The following is a 15050-nucleotide window of genomic DNA, read 5'->3' on the forward strand; positions in this document are numbered from 1 at the left end:
CCAGATACGAGCCAACGGTAGGGCGGCAGCAGGAATGGGTCTTTAATAAATGCTGTTCAATCAACAAAGACGTTAACAGTGAAGACTCAGCTCTACACTCTCCTTATGCCCCAGCTGAACCTCTGGGAAGGAGGAAGGCAGGGTCTTGGGAAGCTGTCTGTGGCTACAGACCAGAGAATCGCACACGCTCCACTCCTAGAGTCACCCTGGCCGATCCGGCCTTCCACCCCATCAGTACAGCTCATGCTGCCGAGGAGTGCCAGGAAGGCTTTCCGAGGACAGCACAGGCGTGTGCAGGGCGTCCTAGCTAGTGAGAGAAGTCACTTGGCTCCACACTAACTACAAATTACCTGAGGGCATGTGACAAATGTGAACCTGTAAATTTAAATGCAAGAGATTTGCATAACCCCTTCAGGGCTCTGACAGGAGGCTGCTGTTGAATAAATGTGGTAGCCAACAGAAGCCCAGGAGACGACAATCTGGACAAGCTGAACTTCCTGAGCTAATCAATTCTGGTTGCATCCTTAGTTCTTACTTCTCCCAAAATTTCAAGTCAGGGTTTCTTAGTAACTTCTGGGAGTCTACCTGGAAGGCCTCACAGACTGCCCATTCCAAAAATACCCTACACTAAAATCTTCCTCACCGTATCAGCGCCCACTCCTGTCTCCCTCTCTACCTACACTCCCATAACTACTCCTCACAGAAAGTCATCCAACAAGCTCCTCCTCTACAAAACCTCTCGGTCCTGTTTCCTTTTCTCTGTCCCCGTGATTATTACCTCAGTCCAGCCCTTTAGCTTATGGTTCCCAAACTACTGCAAGAGCCTAAAACCCTGGCCAATACCCTTCAGTTTTTCAATTCCATTTCCACTCTGTTACTAGAATTGTTCTCAACAACATCGGACCTTGACAACCTCCAATTTAAATTCTGTGAACGGCATTCCCTTCCTGCATGTTAGATGCTACCTAACCTAGCCAAGCCCTCAAACCTTCTGACAGCCTCCTGCCCTGTCTCTCCGGACCTAACTTAGCCAAGCCCTCAAACCTTCCGACAGGGTCCTGCCATGTCTGTTTCTCCCGCCTCAGCTAAGCCATGGGGCCCTGTGCTTTTCCCCTGGCTGCGACCCTCCTGCCTCTGTGTGGGCAACTCTCTTCACAGGGACTGCCCGCTATTTCCTCCTCTGTGACTCAATGGTGGCTTATACACATCTCATCCATGGTCAGTAATGCTTGGATGTATTTCCATGCCTTTCCCCTCCAGCAGGTTGTGGCTGTTTCAGAGCAGGACCCAGTTCTCATTCGTCTGTGTCCCAGTGCATGACACAGTGCCACCCACACAGAAACCTCTTGGTAAATGTTTCTTGGACTGATGTTCATAGAAAAAGAAATTATTGCTCTTAATAAATTACAAATTGGAATGAATCAATGAACTAAAGAGGTCTCCTTACCTTCACACTCTGATGCAGGAAAAAGAGGAGAGTACAAGGCTTTTTCCCACCAGGTCTGTTTTTCTTGACTTCTATTCATTCCTTGTATATCAGTGTTCAATACAGGGAACTGTTTAGATTAAACCAAATATAAAAAAAGCGTATCAACTCTCAAGTTAGAGGAAGAATATTCAAGAATTATTTATAGATTATAAACCCAGAACTTTTACATTGGAGAGGTTTTTTGATTTTTCTTTCTTTTTGAGCTAGGGTCTGGGTCTGTCACCCAGGATGGAGTGTAGTGGCACGATCTTAGCTCACTGCAACCTCCACCTCCAGGGTTCAGGTGATCCTCCCACCTCAGCCTTGCAAGTAGCTGGGACTACAGGTGGGCATCGCCATGCCTGGCTCATTTTTTGTGCTTTTTGTAGAAACAGGGTTTCGCCATGTTGGTCAGGCTGGTCTCGAACTCCTGAGCTCAAGCAATCTGCCCAGCTTGGCCTCCCAAAGTGCTGGGATTACAGGCATGAGCCACCATGCCCAGTCAACTGGTGAGTTTTTATACAATTCTGAAAAAGGTGCATTTTAAAAGCCATCGTGTTCAGAGTGTATAAAGTATTGCTTAAGAAGTACTTAGATGGGAAGCGACTTGAAAATCTTAACCAAAAAAACTCTTACAAGCCAAAAATATAATGTAGTAAAAACGCTCCCAGGTAAGGCCAACTTCTAGGTTCCACAAGTGCACAGAGGTAACGGGGAAGCCCTGAGCCTTCACTGGCAGGAGGTGCTCGGAAGAGAACAGGGGACCCTCTTCTCTCTCATATACTCAGGCAGAAGTAAGGCAAAGAAGAAATGGAATAAAAGAAAATTCTTTTTTTTTTTTCGAGACAGAGTCTCACTCTGTCACCCAGGCTGGAGTGCAGTGGTGCGATCTCAGCTCACTGCAAATTTTGCCTCCAGTGTTCAAATGATTCTCGTGCCTTAGCTTCCCGAGTAGCTGGGACTACAGGCATGTACCACCACCCTGGCTAATTTTTGTATTTTTAGTAGAGACAAGGTTTTGCCATGTTGGCCAGGCTGGTCTCGAACTTGTGACCTCAGGTGATCTGCCTGCCTCGGCCTCCCAAAGTGCTGGGATTACAGGCGTAAGCCACCACCCCTGGCCCAACGGAAATTCTTATAGGCAGAGTTATTGACCTAAATGTCTTAAAATTATCTTGCTTAGGTGCGAACCAGAAGGAAACTAAGGTTAAAACCAAATTACAAATTCAAATTCCATGATTCAAATTTAAATAGAGACAGCCAACCAAATGAGATGAGAATGACTCCTGAGAGCAGGAGAGACTCACATCCTTCACATCTGGAAGTTGTCCAGGCCCAGAAGAGGGACCCAGCCTGAACCCAGGATCCATCCTTACCCAGTGGGATTCTCAAGTCCTGGCTGGGCCCCACCTGCTTGGCCAGCGAGAACTGGATGGTGTGGCCAATGGCAGACAGACAACAGCTATCATTGGTGACCAAGGAGAGTCCTTGTAGTGTGGTCAATAGAAGACTTGTGGCAGCTTCAGTCACCATGTATACCTGGCATGCTAGCACTCAGGGCAACCCCCTTCTGTGTGCCTTCCTCACTGTGCCTGAGAGGGTGAGCCTGCCACCAGCTCGCTCGCCCAGGGTGAGGCTTGGCCACTGTATCTTTCTACCACCCACATCCCCTAATGCTGCGTTCCCAGTAGACACCTGCTCAGTGGAGAGGCCTGTGAACACTGCACCCATCGTCACTGCTTTGAAAGACATTTCATTACGTGTTCAAGTTTAAAATCCAAAGTGTTTTAGAAACAAATGGATCATCAATTTCCTAATAGGATTTTGTTACACTTTTAACTTAATTATTTATGGGTCTAAAACTGTTCAATTCAGTAATGAGTGTTTGTCATGTAACTAAAAGGGAAACACTTCCAACTTTTGTTTTCACTTAACTTTTTGGAAACACTCCTAAGTCAGAAACTGAAGGAGAATTGTACTGTCTACCCAGAGAAGTCAAGTTAACCTTTGCTATTTTCTCCTACAGCTTATCCTAACAATAAAAATTGGGATAAACAGATGCTAGGTCCAGGGGAATGGACAGGGCTGGGCTTCCTGCAAACAAGGCGGCACCACGCAAGGCCTGCAGTTCTTTCAAGGTGGCTAACAGCACCTGGCATGCAATTCCCTACATTCTAAGACCTCTTAGAAAGGTCTAGCCTGTCCTGTGAGATTCCTTAGTGCTACTCAGGGGGAGCAAGGAAGGTGCCCCAGTCAGAACTCTCTCCATCAGCTCCCTAAGGTGCTAATGAAGATAAATGGATTTAGAGGTTAACAGGCTCTTATTTGAGAAAGAAAAGGCTCTTTGCAGGAATGATCAGTTTAAATATACTGCTTATCTTTTCATCCTTTCTTGAGGATTAACAACAAGAAAGGGAGTGAGTTCATGGTGGGGGATGGGACAGGTCAGGGCAAGCAGGCTGGAGGGGCCAGGCACCTGGGGAGCAGGGGCAGCATGAACCAAGAGGAGTTTAGATCCCAGCAGAACCCGACTGTAAGCTTCCTGAGGGACCATGTCTTCTTCATCTTTGCATCTCCAAGTACAGGGCCCCCGCACAAAGTAGATACTCAGTGTCTGCTGACGTAAAGAAAAGTCTCCCCAGGCCAACAGTCTCTGACTATCTCATACATCATTTCTTCTCTCTCTCTTGCTGAAACCACTGTGAAGAGCACACCAGTTTCTACCATAAATTTGGGGGTCTTTTTTCTGCATCTTCCATTTGAATGTCAGTTCCTATGGCAGGGACTTATTTGTCCCGTTTTATACTTCAGTAAACATATTCAAGGAATATGCATCTTGTCATGACATCTCTCCTCTCCGCCATTTGTAACTTCTAGGCTGGATCATGCCATGTTCATCTAATACACCATCTAATGTATTAATTCAACTTCTGGTGTAGCTGGGAATGAAAAGAATGAAGAGACAATGGAGGAAGCTGAAAGCAGATCAGAACGTCGCTGTCATGGACAGGCAGGCACAGCAGCAGCCTCAGTGCTGCCCTCCCTCTCCTGCCAGGCATCTTCTCGGCTCACTCTCTTACCTCTAAGTATTTCCTTAAATTGCACCTTGGCGAGGAAGCCTGTTCTCATACTGCCTGTAACACAGCAAACTCCTGCAATCACTCCCAACCCCAATGCCCCTCGTCCAGCTCTCCTCCTTTCCAACAGCATTTATATTGTAATACACTATATAACTTAACATGTTTATTGTCAGCTCCCCAAGGTGGGATGTGACTCCACCAGCACCGAGAGCTTCGTTACTTATTTCCAGCACCAAGAATAGTACCTGGCCGAGCAGGTACATAAGAAATAGCTGATGAATGAATGAAACAGTGAAAAGAAGACATAAACTTAATCCAAAAAGCCTAACCAGAAATGTTTTTAGCAACAGAAGTAAAATTCAGAAATTCTTTAGAAGGTGGAAGCTGGGTGAAGGAAACAAAGGCTCCAAGCTTTACATTCTCACAAAATACTCTTAGTTTGGGTAATGAGAAAGGCGCCTGGTTTTAGTTTGACTCTGGGAATCTTGCCCCTTTGCCACAATCAGCTCTCATTTGGGTCACACCGGGAGAAGCAAGACTTCCATGTGCCTTGTTCTCTGGGAAGGAAGAAAAGAAACACCAGTGAAGAGATGCTGAGTGCAACAGAGACAAATGAAACGCAGAACTGCTGATGTGAGCTTTCCTCAGTTCACAGAGGTGCAAAGCGGCGGAAAATGCTTTGCCTGCCCCTCACGCTGGGATGTGGGGCAGCTGTCTCACCTGTTAGAGCCTATGTGTCTTCAGAAGTGGGGAAAATCACCTACCGCATGAGGTCTACATGGGCATCCAGTAGGATAGTGGTGACAGAAGCCTCAACATAGATGGGCTGGGTGGCCCATCGCCAGGAAGACCCGACCCCCACTCCTTCTTCACTCATCAGAGCCTTTCTGTCCCTGCAGACCTGCTGACCTCCACAGCACAGTGAGCTCCTCTCCTGAGTAGACTGAAATTCCCTGAAGACACCAAGTAAGTCTTTTTTTTTTTTTTTTTTTTTTTTTGAGACGGAGTCTCGCTGTGTCTCCCAGGCTGGAGTGCAGTGGCGTGATCTCGGCTCACTGCAAGCTCCGCCTCCCGGGTTCACGCCATTCTCCCGCCTCAGCCTCCCAAGTAGCTGAGACTACAGGCGCCCGCCACCACGCCCGGCTAGTTTTTTTTGTATTTTTAGTAGAGACGGGGTTTCACCATGTTAGCCAGGATAGTCTCGATCTCCTGACCTCGTGATCCACCCGCCTCGGCCTCCCAAAGTGCTGGGATTACAGGCTTGAGCCACCGTGCCCGGCCGACACCAAGTAAGTCTTTTGCTTATTTTCTGTGCCTCAAGGTGCTTGGTACTAAGTTGGCAACCAAGGAAACAACAAGAACATTTTCACCACCAATGTATGTACAGATGCCAAGGCACACTGTGCTTCATCTGTGCTACTCTTAACTGTACGGTTTATACTCCAGAGACCATGAGATAACTGTTCACAGCTGCCCTGCACACATCAGCAGATTCAACTCTCTTTACCCTTGCTTCTGCTGTTCCTTCTGCCTGGACTGCCCTGCCTCCTTCCTTCTACTCTGGACACTCAGGTACGCTCAAGAAGCCTTCCTCAACCTTCACAGGCTAGGAGGGTTCTCCTGCAGGTTCCCACAGCATTCTGTGCTCCCCTCCACCATTCTACCTACAGCACCTAAAACTGCATTGGTCAAATGCCCTAAAAGATAAAGAACTGACTAGGCAGATTATGGTATATCCATACAATGGAATAGTATGCAGAAAATAAAAAAAGGAAGGGTGATTACAATAAAGTACTATTTCAGTAAAAAGAAAATATAGGAAGAAATACATATGAACATTTATTTGTTTATACGTGCAAAAAATATCCTTGGCGAATACATCAGACCTCACACTAGTGGTTGCTGCCGGGGAGGGAGCCTTTCACTGTGTATGTACATATACACTTGTAACTTCTGAATTTGAACCACATGAATAAATTACCTGCTTCAATTAAAAGAAGTAACATGGTACAAGTTGGTCATCTTCACTACGCTGAATTCTGTATGGGCAAGGACAAAGTCTCATTCACCCAGAACACCTACGTTAGCAACAGGCATGTAAACAGCTATTCACTAAATGTTTGCTGAATTGAACTACGCTAAACTTTGGAAAATAATCATATTTTCATGCTCTTAGACACCAGTTCTATTGGAAATCCTACAGTTTCATCATCTAGGTCTGAAATAGATGGGGTTCTACTGATCTTCAAACACACCTCCCAGATTGCTTTCTGAAAAGACTGGACTGACTCAGGAAGAGGGTCAGAAGCACATCCTCTTAAAAGCACCTTTAAAACTGACCAAACAATGTGACAGAACAGAAAGATACAGGTTCTAGTACCAGGCTGGCCCCGAACTGTCCCTTCAGGTCACTCTCTCAGCCTCTTCCATATCTCAGATGAATCTATGAAGTAAGCTTGAACCCGGCTTCTGAACTGTAACAACGCTGCCGAGAGAGCAGTGCTGGCAACATCTAAACTATCAGACCATCCCAAAATGTCCTCTGGGAATGTTTTTGGCGGCTAAGACCTTTCAAGGAAACCCAGAATTCTGATAACACATAAATACATCAACATACTAGAAAGCGAAGGAATATGGTAGTGGTATGTAGAATCTTGCTTCTTTCCTCTTTTTCTTTCTTCCCAATCTGGAACCAGGTGAAATACAAAGTACATGAAGGAGTATTTAAGGATGAAAAATGGGGCAATAAACAAACAGATAAAGGCTAACAACATTACTGGGTTTTTTCTTAGCAGTGCTTCAATAGGATTAAATTCATCCTCTACAGGTCTCTAGGTAGCTGATTAGAGCAATGACTCTCAAGTCACCTGGGGGCTTCCTAGAATCACAGGCAAGCAGCCCCACACCTGGGCACTCTGATGGACAAGTGAGTAAGGCATGGTCCACAGCCACAAGGAGCTTATAGTCCAGGATATAAATAACTCATGAGAAATGGAAAATGCAGTAAAAAAAAGGCATAAAGTGCATGAAAATTAAGAGAGGGGCGAAATTAATTCTGATGCAGTGGGGCTGGAGCAGGGGAGAGAGGGAATTAGGAAAAGTGTCAGTGAAGGAGGTGGCATATGAAGGAAGTCTCACGGTATGGGTAGGATTTGGATGTACAATCCAAAATTGTACATTTTGGGTGTACAGGAGAGGGGAGGGTGTGCAGGACAGTTGGGAGGAAGGGCAACACTCATCTGCTCTCCGGCCACAGGTAGCATGACTTCTAAACACCTCCATCTCTTTTTTTCAATAAGCTGGGCCGGACGTGGCGGCTCACGCCTGTAATCCCAACACTTTGGGAGGCCAAGGCAGGTGGATCACTTGAAGTCAGGAGTTCGAGACCAGCCTGGTCAACCTGGTGAAACCCTGTCTCTACTAAAAATACAAATAATTTGCCAGGCGTGGTGGTGCATGCCTTTAATGCCAGCTACTTAGGAGGCTGAGGCAGGAGAATCACTTGAACCTGGGAGGTGGAGGTTGCAGTGAGCTGAGATCGCACCACTGCACTCAAGCCTGGGCGACAGAGTGACACTGTCCCCAAAACAAAACAAAAACAAAAACAAAATTAAATAAGCTGTTTCTGGAGAAAGGCCAGGCACTCACATATCGAAAACAGTGGAAAAGTGGGCAGACTGCTACGCTTTTTTTTGTGAAACAGGTTATTGTCTTAAGTGTTATTTCTTGTACAATCAGTTTAACCTCAAGCCATTTCTTGGGCATACAGTGGAGGGGTACAATGACTCTCATTCACAAAACTTAATATTATCCTCATTCCATAGCCGTCACATATAACCCACACAGCTTCTGGAATATGTACTTTGTATAAAGCAAGATACCTCTTTATAGGTTCTTTAGAAGCAATTTTGTTGCATTTGGGTTGTGGGTGAATTTCTACATGTACCACAATGTATTTTTGAGAACTCCATAGAGATATAATTTGTTTTACATGGAAAACACAAGTTTTGATAAAATGATCAACTTCTAAGAGTCAGTTAGACAGGCTTGCTACACTTTAATAGCAGCCACTTCCTGATTCATCAACTTTGAATGTTGGAACACTTATATGTTAGGTTTTTGCTTTAAGCATAATACATGTTTTTTTTTGTTTTTTTTTGAGACAGAGTCTCACCTTCTCACCCAGGCTGGAGTGCAGAATGCAATCTCAGCTCACTGCAACCTTTGCCTCTTGGGTTCAAGCAATTCTCCTGCCTCAGCCTCCCAAGTAGCTGGCATTACAGGTGTCCACCACCACGCCTGGGTAATTTTTGTATTTTTAGTAGAGATGGGGGTCTCACCATGTTGGCCAAGGTGGTCTTGAACTCCTGACCTCAAATGATCCACCCGCTTTGGCCTCCCAAAGTGCCGGAATTACAGGCGTGAGCCACTGCACCCGGCCAATAACATGTATCTTAAGACAACACATAGGAATCTTACATCCTGTGATTTTTAAAAGCTTTTTCTCTCCAGAAAAACTCTACTGTCTAATTCAAATTTATAAATATCAAATCCATTTTAAGTCCTTACATGTAAAATCAGAACAATTTAAGTTTTAAGACATTTATGCTAACTTCCCGATAATTTAACCCTATCTTTCATTGCCTGACATGTCTGTTCTTCGGTTTAAACTCTGATCAAATCCTTTTGTCAAATACCAATACGCAGACACATACCTCTTCCAGCTGTCCCGAAGAAACTGGATTATCTTCATAAGCAGGAAACTGACAACCTGCTTTGCAACCACAAAAATTATTAATTTCTTCCTCGCATTGTGCCATTATTTTACAATTTGCTTCTGAGCTTTCTAAATCTATTTTCAGGGATTCATTCATGCTACATTCCAAACACTGATTTTGCTTTCCTACTGACAGAATCCCAGTTGATTCCTCCTGGGAATCCAGTGATGTCTGAGCACTCTTTTCCATCCCAGATTTTTTTAACCTGGGAAGGAATTTTCCAGACTCAAGCTCTGATTTTCCATAGTAATGGCCTTCTTTCTCTGCATCTTCTTCCAGAGGTTTGAGATCTGCCTGCGGATCTTCAAATATATCCACTTGAGAAGGAATGGGAATATTTGCTTCATCTTTCTCAGATTCAAATTCTGACTCGCTTCCTCCTCCTGGGGACAGTTCGGATGCAGAAATTGGGCGAAAGTGAGTCCTAGGAGAGATCCGAATAGCCCTGTATTGTGTTCTGTCAACACCACATATCCTGGGGTGCAACACTTCACTGTCTGAATCGGAACAGAGGATTGATTTCGGTTTAAAACTGGGGCTGAAAGATGCAATCCCTTCAGGTTCAAATGAGCATTCTACATGAAGAACTTGTGAAAATGGATTGCTTAAGTCAAAGGAAGAAAACGAGTATTCAAGTCCAGGATCTTCGACTTGAAAGTTGCCACAAGCTCCTAGTAAGTCTTCATGGAAGATAAAAGAAAATCCCTTATTTAACCCATTTTCCCCACTCTTCGGCTGATCATTCTGTTCAAATGACACAAAGGGTTTCCATAACTGCCTGTGCCCAGGAGCAAAACTGTTTCCCGGGGTCATGAAGACATCTGTACCAGCTATCGTCACTACATCAGAAGCTGCACACTGTAACAAGCTTCCTTTTGTGTGGCTGGGTGGCACGACTGCCCATTCCCCATCACTGTTAAAGGTTTTGAGTTCTCCATAAACTCCTCCAAGAATGAATGTGTTCTCTTTATCTTGGGCTACATCCCAGGGTTTAGAGGGTGTTGTATAATCACCACCATCCACGTTGGATAGCTCACTAGAAGCAAATGCTCTTTTCTCCAGGCTCTCTTTCTGTCCCTCCCACAGATGGTACTCTGACCTTCGCACAGCCTTATCAGGCTCCTGAAGGGTCTCCAGTTCAGCTTCAGCATCTAGACAGCAGCAGTAGTTATTTACATCTGCCGAAAACAACTCAGCATCAGTTCTTTCTATTTCTACTGTGGCCATAGAATTTGTGTCTGCCATCTTTGTCCAAATGTCTTTAATAACCCCTGAGCTGTAGCCATCTCCATGTGGACTTTCGTTACACACTTGTGTAGTTTCAAAATTTTTGTTTTCTGTTTTTTGTTCTAGCTGAATACCACAGACGGATTCTAGTTTAGATGTTTTTTTGAAAACTAATGCAGGAATCTCACCTAAAGTTCTACTGTTTTGCTGGCAAGTTTCATCTTGCAAAAAATCTAGAAGTTCTTCATCTACATAATTTGATGAGACTCTAGGAACTACATAATTAATATCTTCGGCATTAAACTGTGTGGATTCTTCAAACTGAATATTTAATGTTTCATTGTCTGAACGTGTTTCTTCTGAATGGGACCATGGACTACAAGTTCTTGTTGAAAGATTAGAACAGTGTTCATTTTCTTCAAAGGCACTATTTTTGGTCCATATTAGCAATCTAGACTGTGTTTTCCCAAGCATATTAGCACTAGAATCTGTATTTTCATTTCCCAAGTTGAGTGTTTCAAAAGAAAATGGTAAAACAGAATTACTGCATTGCACTTCAAACACTGAAAAACAAGAGTTTATACCAGATCCTTCATTAATATCTGAAAAGAGCTCTTGATTGCCAGCAAGCAGGTGTGAATTGAGCACTGTGCTGTCTAAGATGGGAGAGAGTCTAACTGGAGAGTCTCCTCCAAAACTCTCCCCATCCGCATCACCAGAGCTGGATGAACAGCACTCCCAAAACTGAGCCAGATTGCCAAGGTCCTGCAGGAATAAGCCCTCAGCACCCACGGAGCTGGTAGAATCTGTCCATATTGCACGTTCCCCTTGCAACTCCATACCATCTAACACTATGCAACATTCTGCCTCAAAATCTGTGTTCTCTTTGCTTTTTTGTCGAATCATATTCAAAATCCGACTTTCTCCTTGCATTGTTTCTGAGGCACCAGGATCCAACATGGATTGATCAATATCCACTTCATAGAAGTGCGTTAATTCTGATAGATGAATATCATCCAGGTATTTATTGTCCTCTGGTAGAGAACATAATGAGGTCCCAGTGAGGTCAATATCCTCATTTATAACTGCAGGCATTTCTACAAAATGACCATCAATGAAAGTACCTGCTGCGAGGTATGTTTTATGAAGATTATTGTTGCTGATACAAAGACCGTGCACTGATTCAGACAATTCTTCCACTGCCTCTGATGTCAGATCACTTGTGTCTTGTCTGTTTCGGTATGTGGTCTCTAGTTTACTTTTTCTGCTCAGAGGAACAAAATATTCAGCAATTGGCTCGGTGTACCACAAGGGCTCCTCTTTATACTCTGTGTCGTTTCTGTTCTCCAGGTACAGGTCTTTTCCTTCAGTGCTCCCAGGATCTTTTCTCCCTATTTCTTTTAAAGGTCTCTTACCCCGCTTGCACAGCTGTTTGACAGAACCACTGCTGCTACTGCTACTACTTCCAGTATGCATGTTTCTTTCAGCCTTTTCACCATGCTTCAAAGAAAGCCTGCTTTGCCCATTCCGCCCTTTTTTGTTTCGAATCTCTCGTGCCTTGTGTCTTACTTTGACATACTTCATGGATGCTTTTAATTCTCCCTGATTCCCACTGGAACTTGAGCCTGCTTCACTGGAGCCAGAAGACCATGAGCGAGGGCGAATCTTCCCTTCAGGTTTATGTCGGATTTGCTTTTTGTACAAAGCAGGCTTTTCTTCAATTGTGCCATTACTAAATTTGCTTTCCTTCTCGTTTTTACTTTTGCTCTGGGTTTTCTCATGCACAGTGGTGGGCACTTCACTGCTTCTTTCCTTGGTGACTTCACTTTCACTGTTGCAGTCCTTAGGAGAGGAAGTATCTGTGCTAGCTGGTGGGGCTGTGGATGATGAAGAAGAGCTAGAGTAAGAACAGACTTTAGACTTGTTCCACACCGTCATGATTTCTTGCAGGCAAACTGGTTTCTCAGAAAGCGGTGGAAATGCTTCGTAGTACCTAAAAAACAGAGTAAAGAGTTCAAAAAATGAGTATACAGATTTTTTAGTTACAGTAAAACAACACTACCATCCAAAATAATGGAATATTTCATTTTAGCAGTGTCAACATTCACATTATCCAAGAATCATTAACTTTACAATAATTTATAATACAGTAAAATATGCTTCAGATTAGTCCCATGCATCAAGCACCATTTTGCTCAGCACTGTGATACGCACTGTTAAGAATACTGAGAAAATATGTAAGATGATAGTTTTTATCTTCAAAGTTTGCGTTTTAATTAAGAAGTCAAAAAGGACAAATAATAGAAGAAAGAATGCAGTCTCTTCAGTAAGCAGTATCTGAATTTGAATCTCAGCTAAGTCACTATTGCTTGCGACTTTAAGCTCATTATTTACTGCTTTGGACTATTTCTTCAACTGCAAAATAGTGATCCTATGACTTACCTCATGAAGTTACTGTGAGCATTGAAAATATATGCAGTTGAAAAGCTCAGTAGCAAATCAGTCAAGAGTATGAGCTCTAAAGCCACATTCTCTGAGGTCAAATCCTGGCTCTGCCTACTTTACTAGCTGTGTGACCTTCGGCATGTTACTTAATCTCTCCATAGCTCAGTTTCCTCACCTAAAAAATAGAGCTAGTAATATTTACCTCTCAGAGTTCTGAGGAGTAAAGGAATTAATATGCAAAATGAGTCGGAAAAGCAGCTTCTTAACCGCTAGCATACTGCCTGGCATTGAAGCAGGCCCTCAGAAACGGTAGGAATGACCACATTCAAGTATTCAGAAAGAGGATATTGGTGAGGTCTAAAACAGTTAAAGTGGGCCACAACTAAGCGTTGGAATTCCAGATTTATTCCGCAAGTTTAGTGAGTACTACCTGTGAGGCCTGAGAACCTGTGTGAGGACACGAAGGCACACGTTATGCTCACAGAATGGAGAACTAATTAGAGCAGCGATCACTAGAAACGCAGGGTACAAAAAGCCAGGGAGGCTGGTTTCAGGGGGCTTGAAAATGAGAAAGTGTTTTTGATTTGCTAGGAAACTGGGAGCCACCGAAGATTTCAGAGCAGAACAGACTGCGAAAGGAAGAATTTAATGTCACATTGGCTACTGAGGGGACTCTTGTTTCAGAGGCAATGCTCAAGGTCACACATGAAGTGGTAAAAGGCCATGTTTTCAAAGGGCCTGAACTTGATTCTCTTTCTCAGTCTACATCAAGAGTTGACCAACAGAAATGTATTTTGAGCTTCATAGGTAATTTTAAGTGTTCTAGCAGGCACATTAAAAACATAAGAAACAGGTGAAATTCACTCCAGTAATATATTTCATTTAACTAAACTCCTGATATTATCATTTCAACATGTAATCAGTATTTTAAAATGTTTACTACTTTACATTCTTTTTTATATACAGTCTTTGAAATCCAATGAGAATTGTCCACTGACAGCACATCACGGTTTGAACCAGCCCCATGTCAAGTGCTCGATAGTCACACATGGCTTGCAGCTACTGTGCTGGACAATACAGGTCTATACAAACAAAGGAAATGCCATTTTTTTCTTAGGTTTCAGAGGTTCAGAAGATTAAAATAAAATGTATAATAGGGAAGTCTGTTTATAATGCAGATTATTTTAAGACTAATTATTTACAAAGAAAAAAGAAAAGTATCTTTAGGAAGCAGGTTTGGCAGGTCAAGGATTTGCCTATGTTCCCTTCGCAGTAAACAGTGGGAACTCAGTGTTCTTGCTTGTGAACATGGACAATCACTTCTTTTCTTTCTTTCTTTTCTTTTCTTTTTTCTTTTATAAGACAGAGTCTTGCTCTATCGCCCAGGCTGGAGTGCAATAGCACAATCTCAGCTCACTGCAACCTCTGCCTCCTGGGTTCCAGCAATTCTCCTGCCGCAGTCTCCCGAGTAGCTGGGATTACAGGTGTGTACCACCATGCCTGACTAATTTTTGAGACAGGGCTTCACCATGTTGACCAGGCTGGTCTCGAACTCCTGACCTCAGGCGATCCACCCGCCTTGGCTTCCCAAAGTGTTAGGATTACTGGCGTGAGCCACTGTGCCTGGCTGATAATCGTAATTTCTTACAGCTGTTTCAAAGGGCTGTTGGTGAATATTAAAGGTAATATTACATACATAGACTTAGCAAATAATAACCTTGTTTCACTCATTTGTTCCACGAATATTTATTGAATATGCACACCAAGGATAGAACCATCTTATTTCACCTTTGAATTCTCAGTGTCAAGCACATAAGCGCTTGATAAATGTGTCTTAAATTATATATAATGAAACTAAACAAGATGACAAACAGAAAATGGAAACCATGTAGCAGTTATTCATTTGATTTTAACAAATGCACACTTTATTACTGAATACAATCTTACATACATTTCCACTTGATCCTTTGCTGGAGGGGATAATTCTGCCTCTGGAGAGGGAGACCCCTCTAACTTTTTGTGAATCTTCTCTTCTGTTATGAAACAAAAATT

General features: G+C 43.4%; 1 protein-coding gene across 11 annotated transcripts in view; it reads right to left on the bottom strand.

Annotated features, from left to right (window-relative positions):
- Positions 1-15050, bottom strand: part of KIAA0232 (KIAA0232 ortholog) — a 96652-nt gene that overhangs the window by 9967 nt on the left and 71635 nt on the right. For 3 of the 11 annotated variants that reach the window (XM_005554429.4, XM_005554427.4, XM_005554431.4), the window contains 4 exons: positions 14950-15031; positions 9264-12546; positions 7166-7234; positions 1448-1556 (listed from right to left, as the gene is read on the bottom strand). In XM_005554429.4, the coding sequence (XP_005554486.1) occupies positions 1448-1556; positions 7166-7234; positions 9264-12546; positions 14950-15031 (3543 nt within the window). The remainder of the gene's footprint in view (positions 1-1447; positions 1557-7165; positions 7235-9263; positions 12547-14949; positions 15032-15050) is intronic. The other 8 variants (XM_074039386.1, XM_074039387.1, XM_045392092.2 and 5 more) reach the window with 4 other exon arrangements.

The sequence above is a fragment of the Macaca fascicularis genome, chromosome 5, assembly GCF_037993035.2.
Source record: "Macaca fascicularis isolate 582-1 chromosome 5, T2T-MFA8v1.1".
In the NCBI taxonomy this organism is placed as follows: Eukaryota; Metazoa; Chordata; class Mammalia; order Primates; family Cercopithecidae; genus Macaca; species Macaca fascicularis.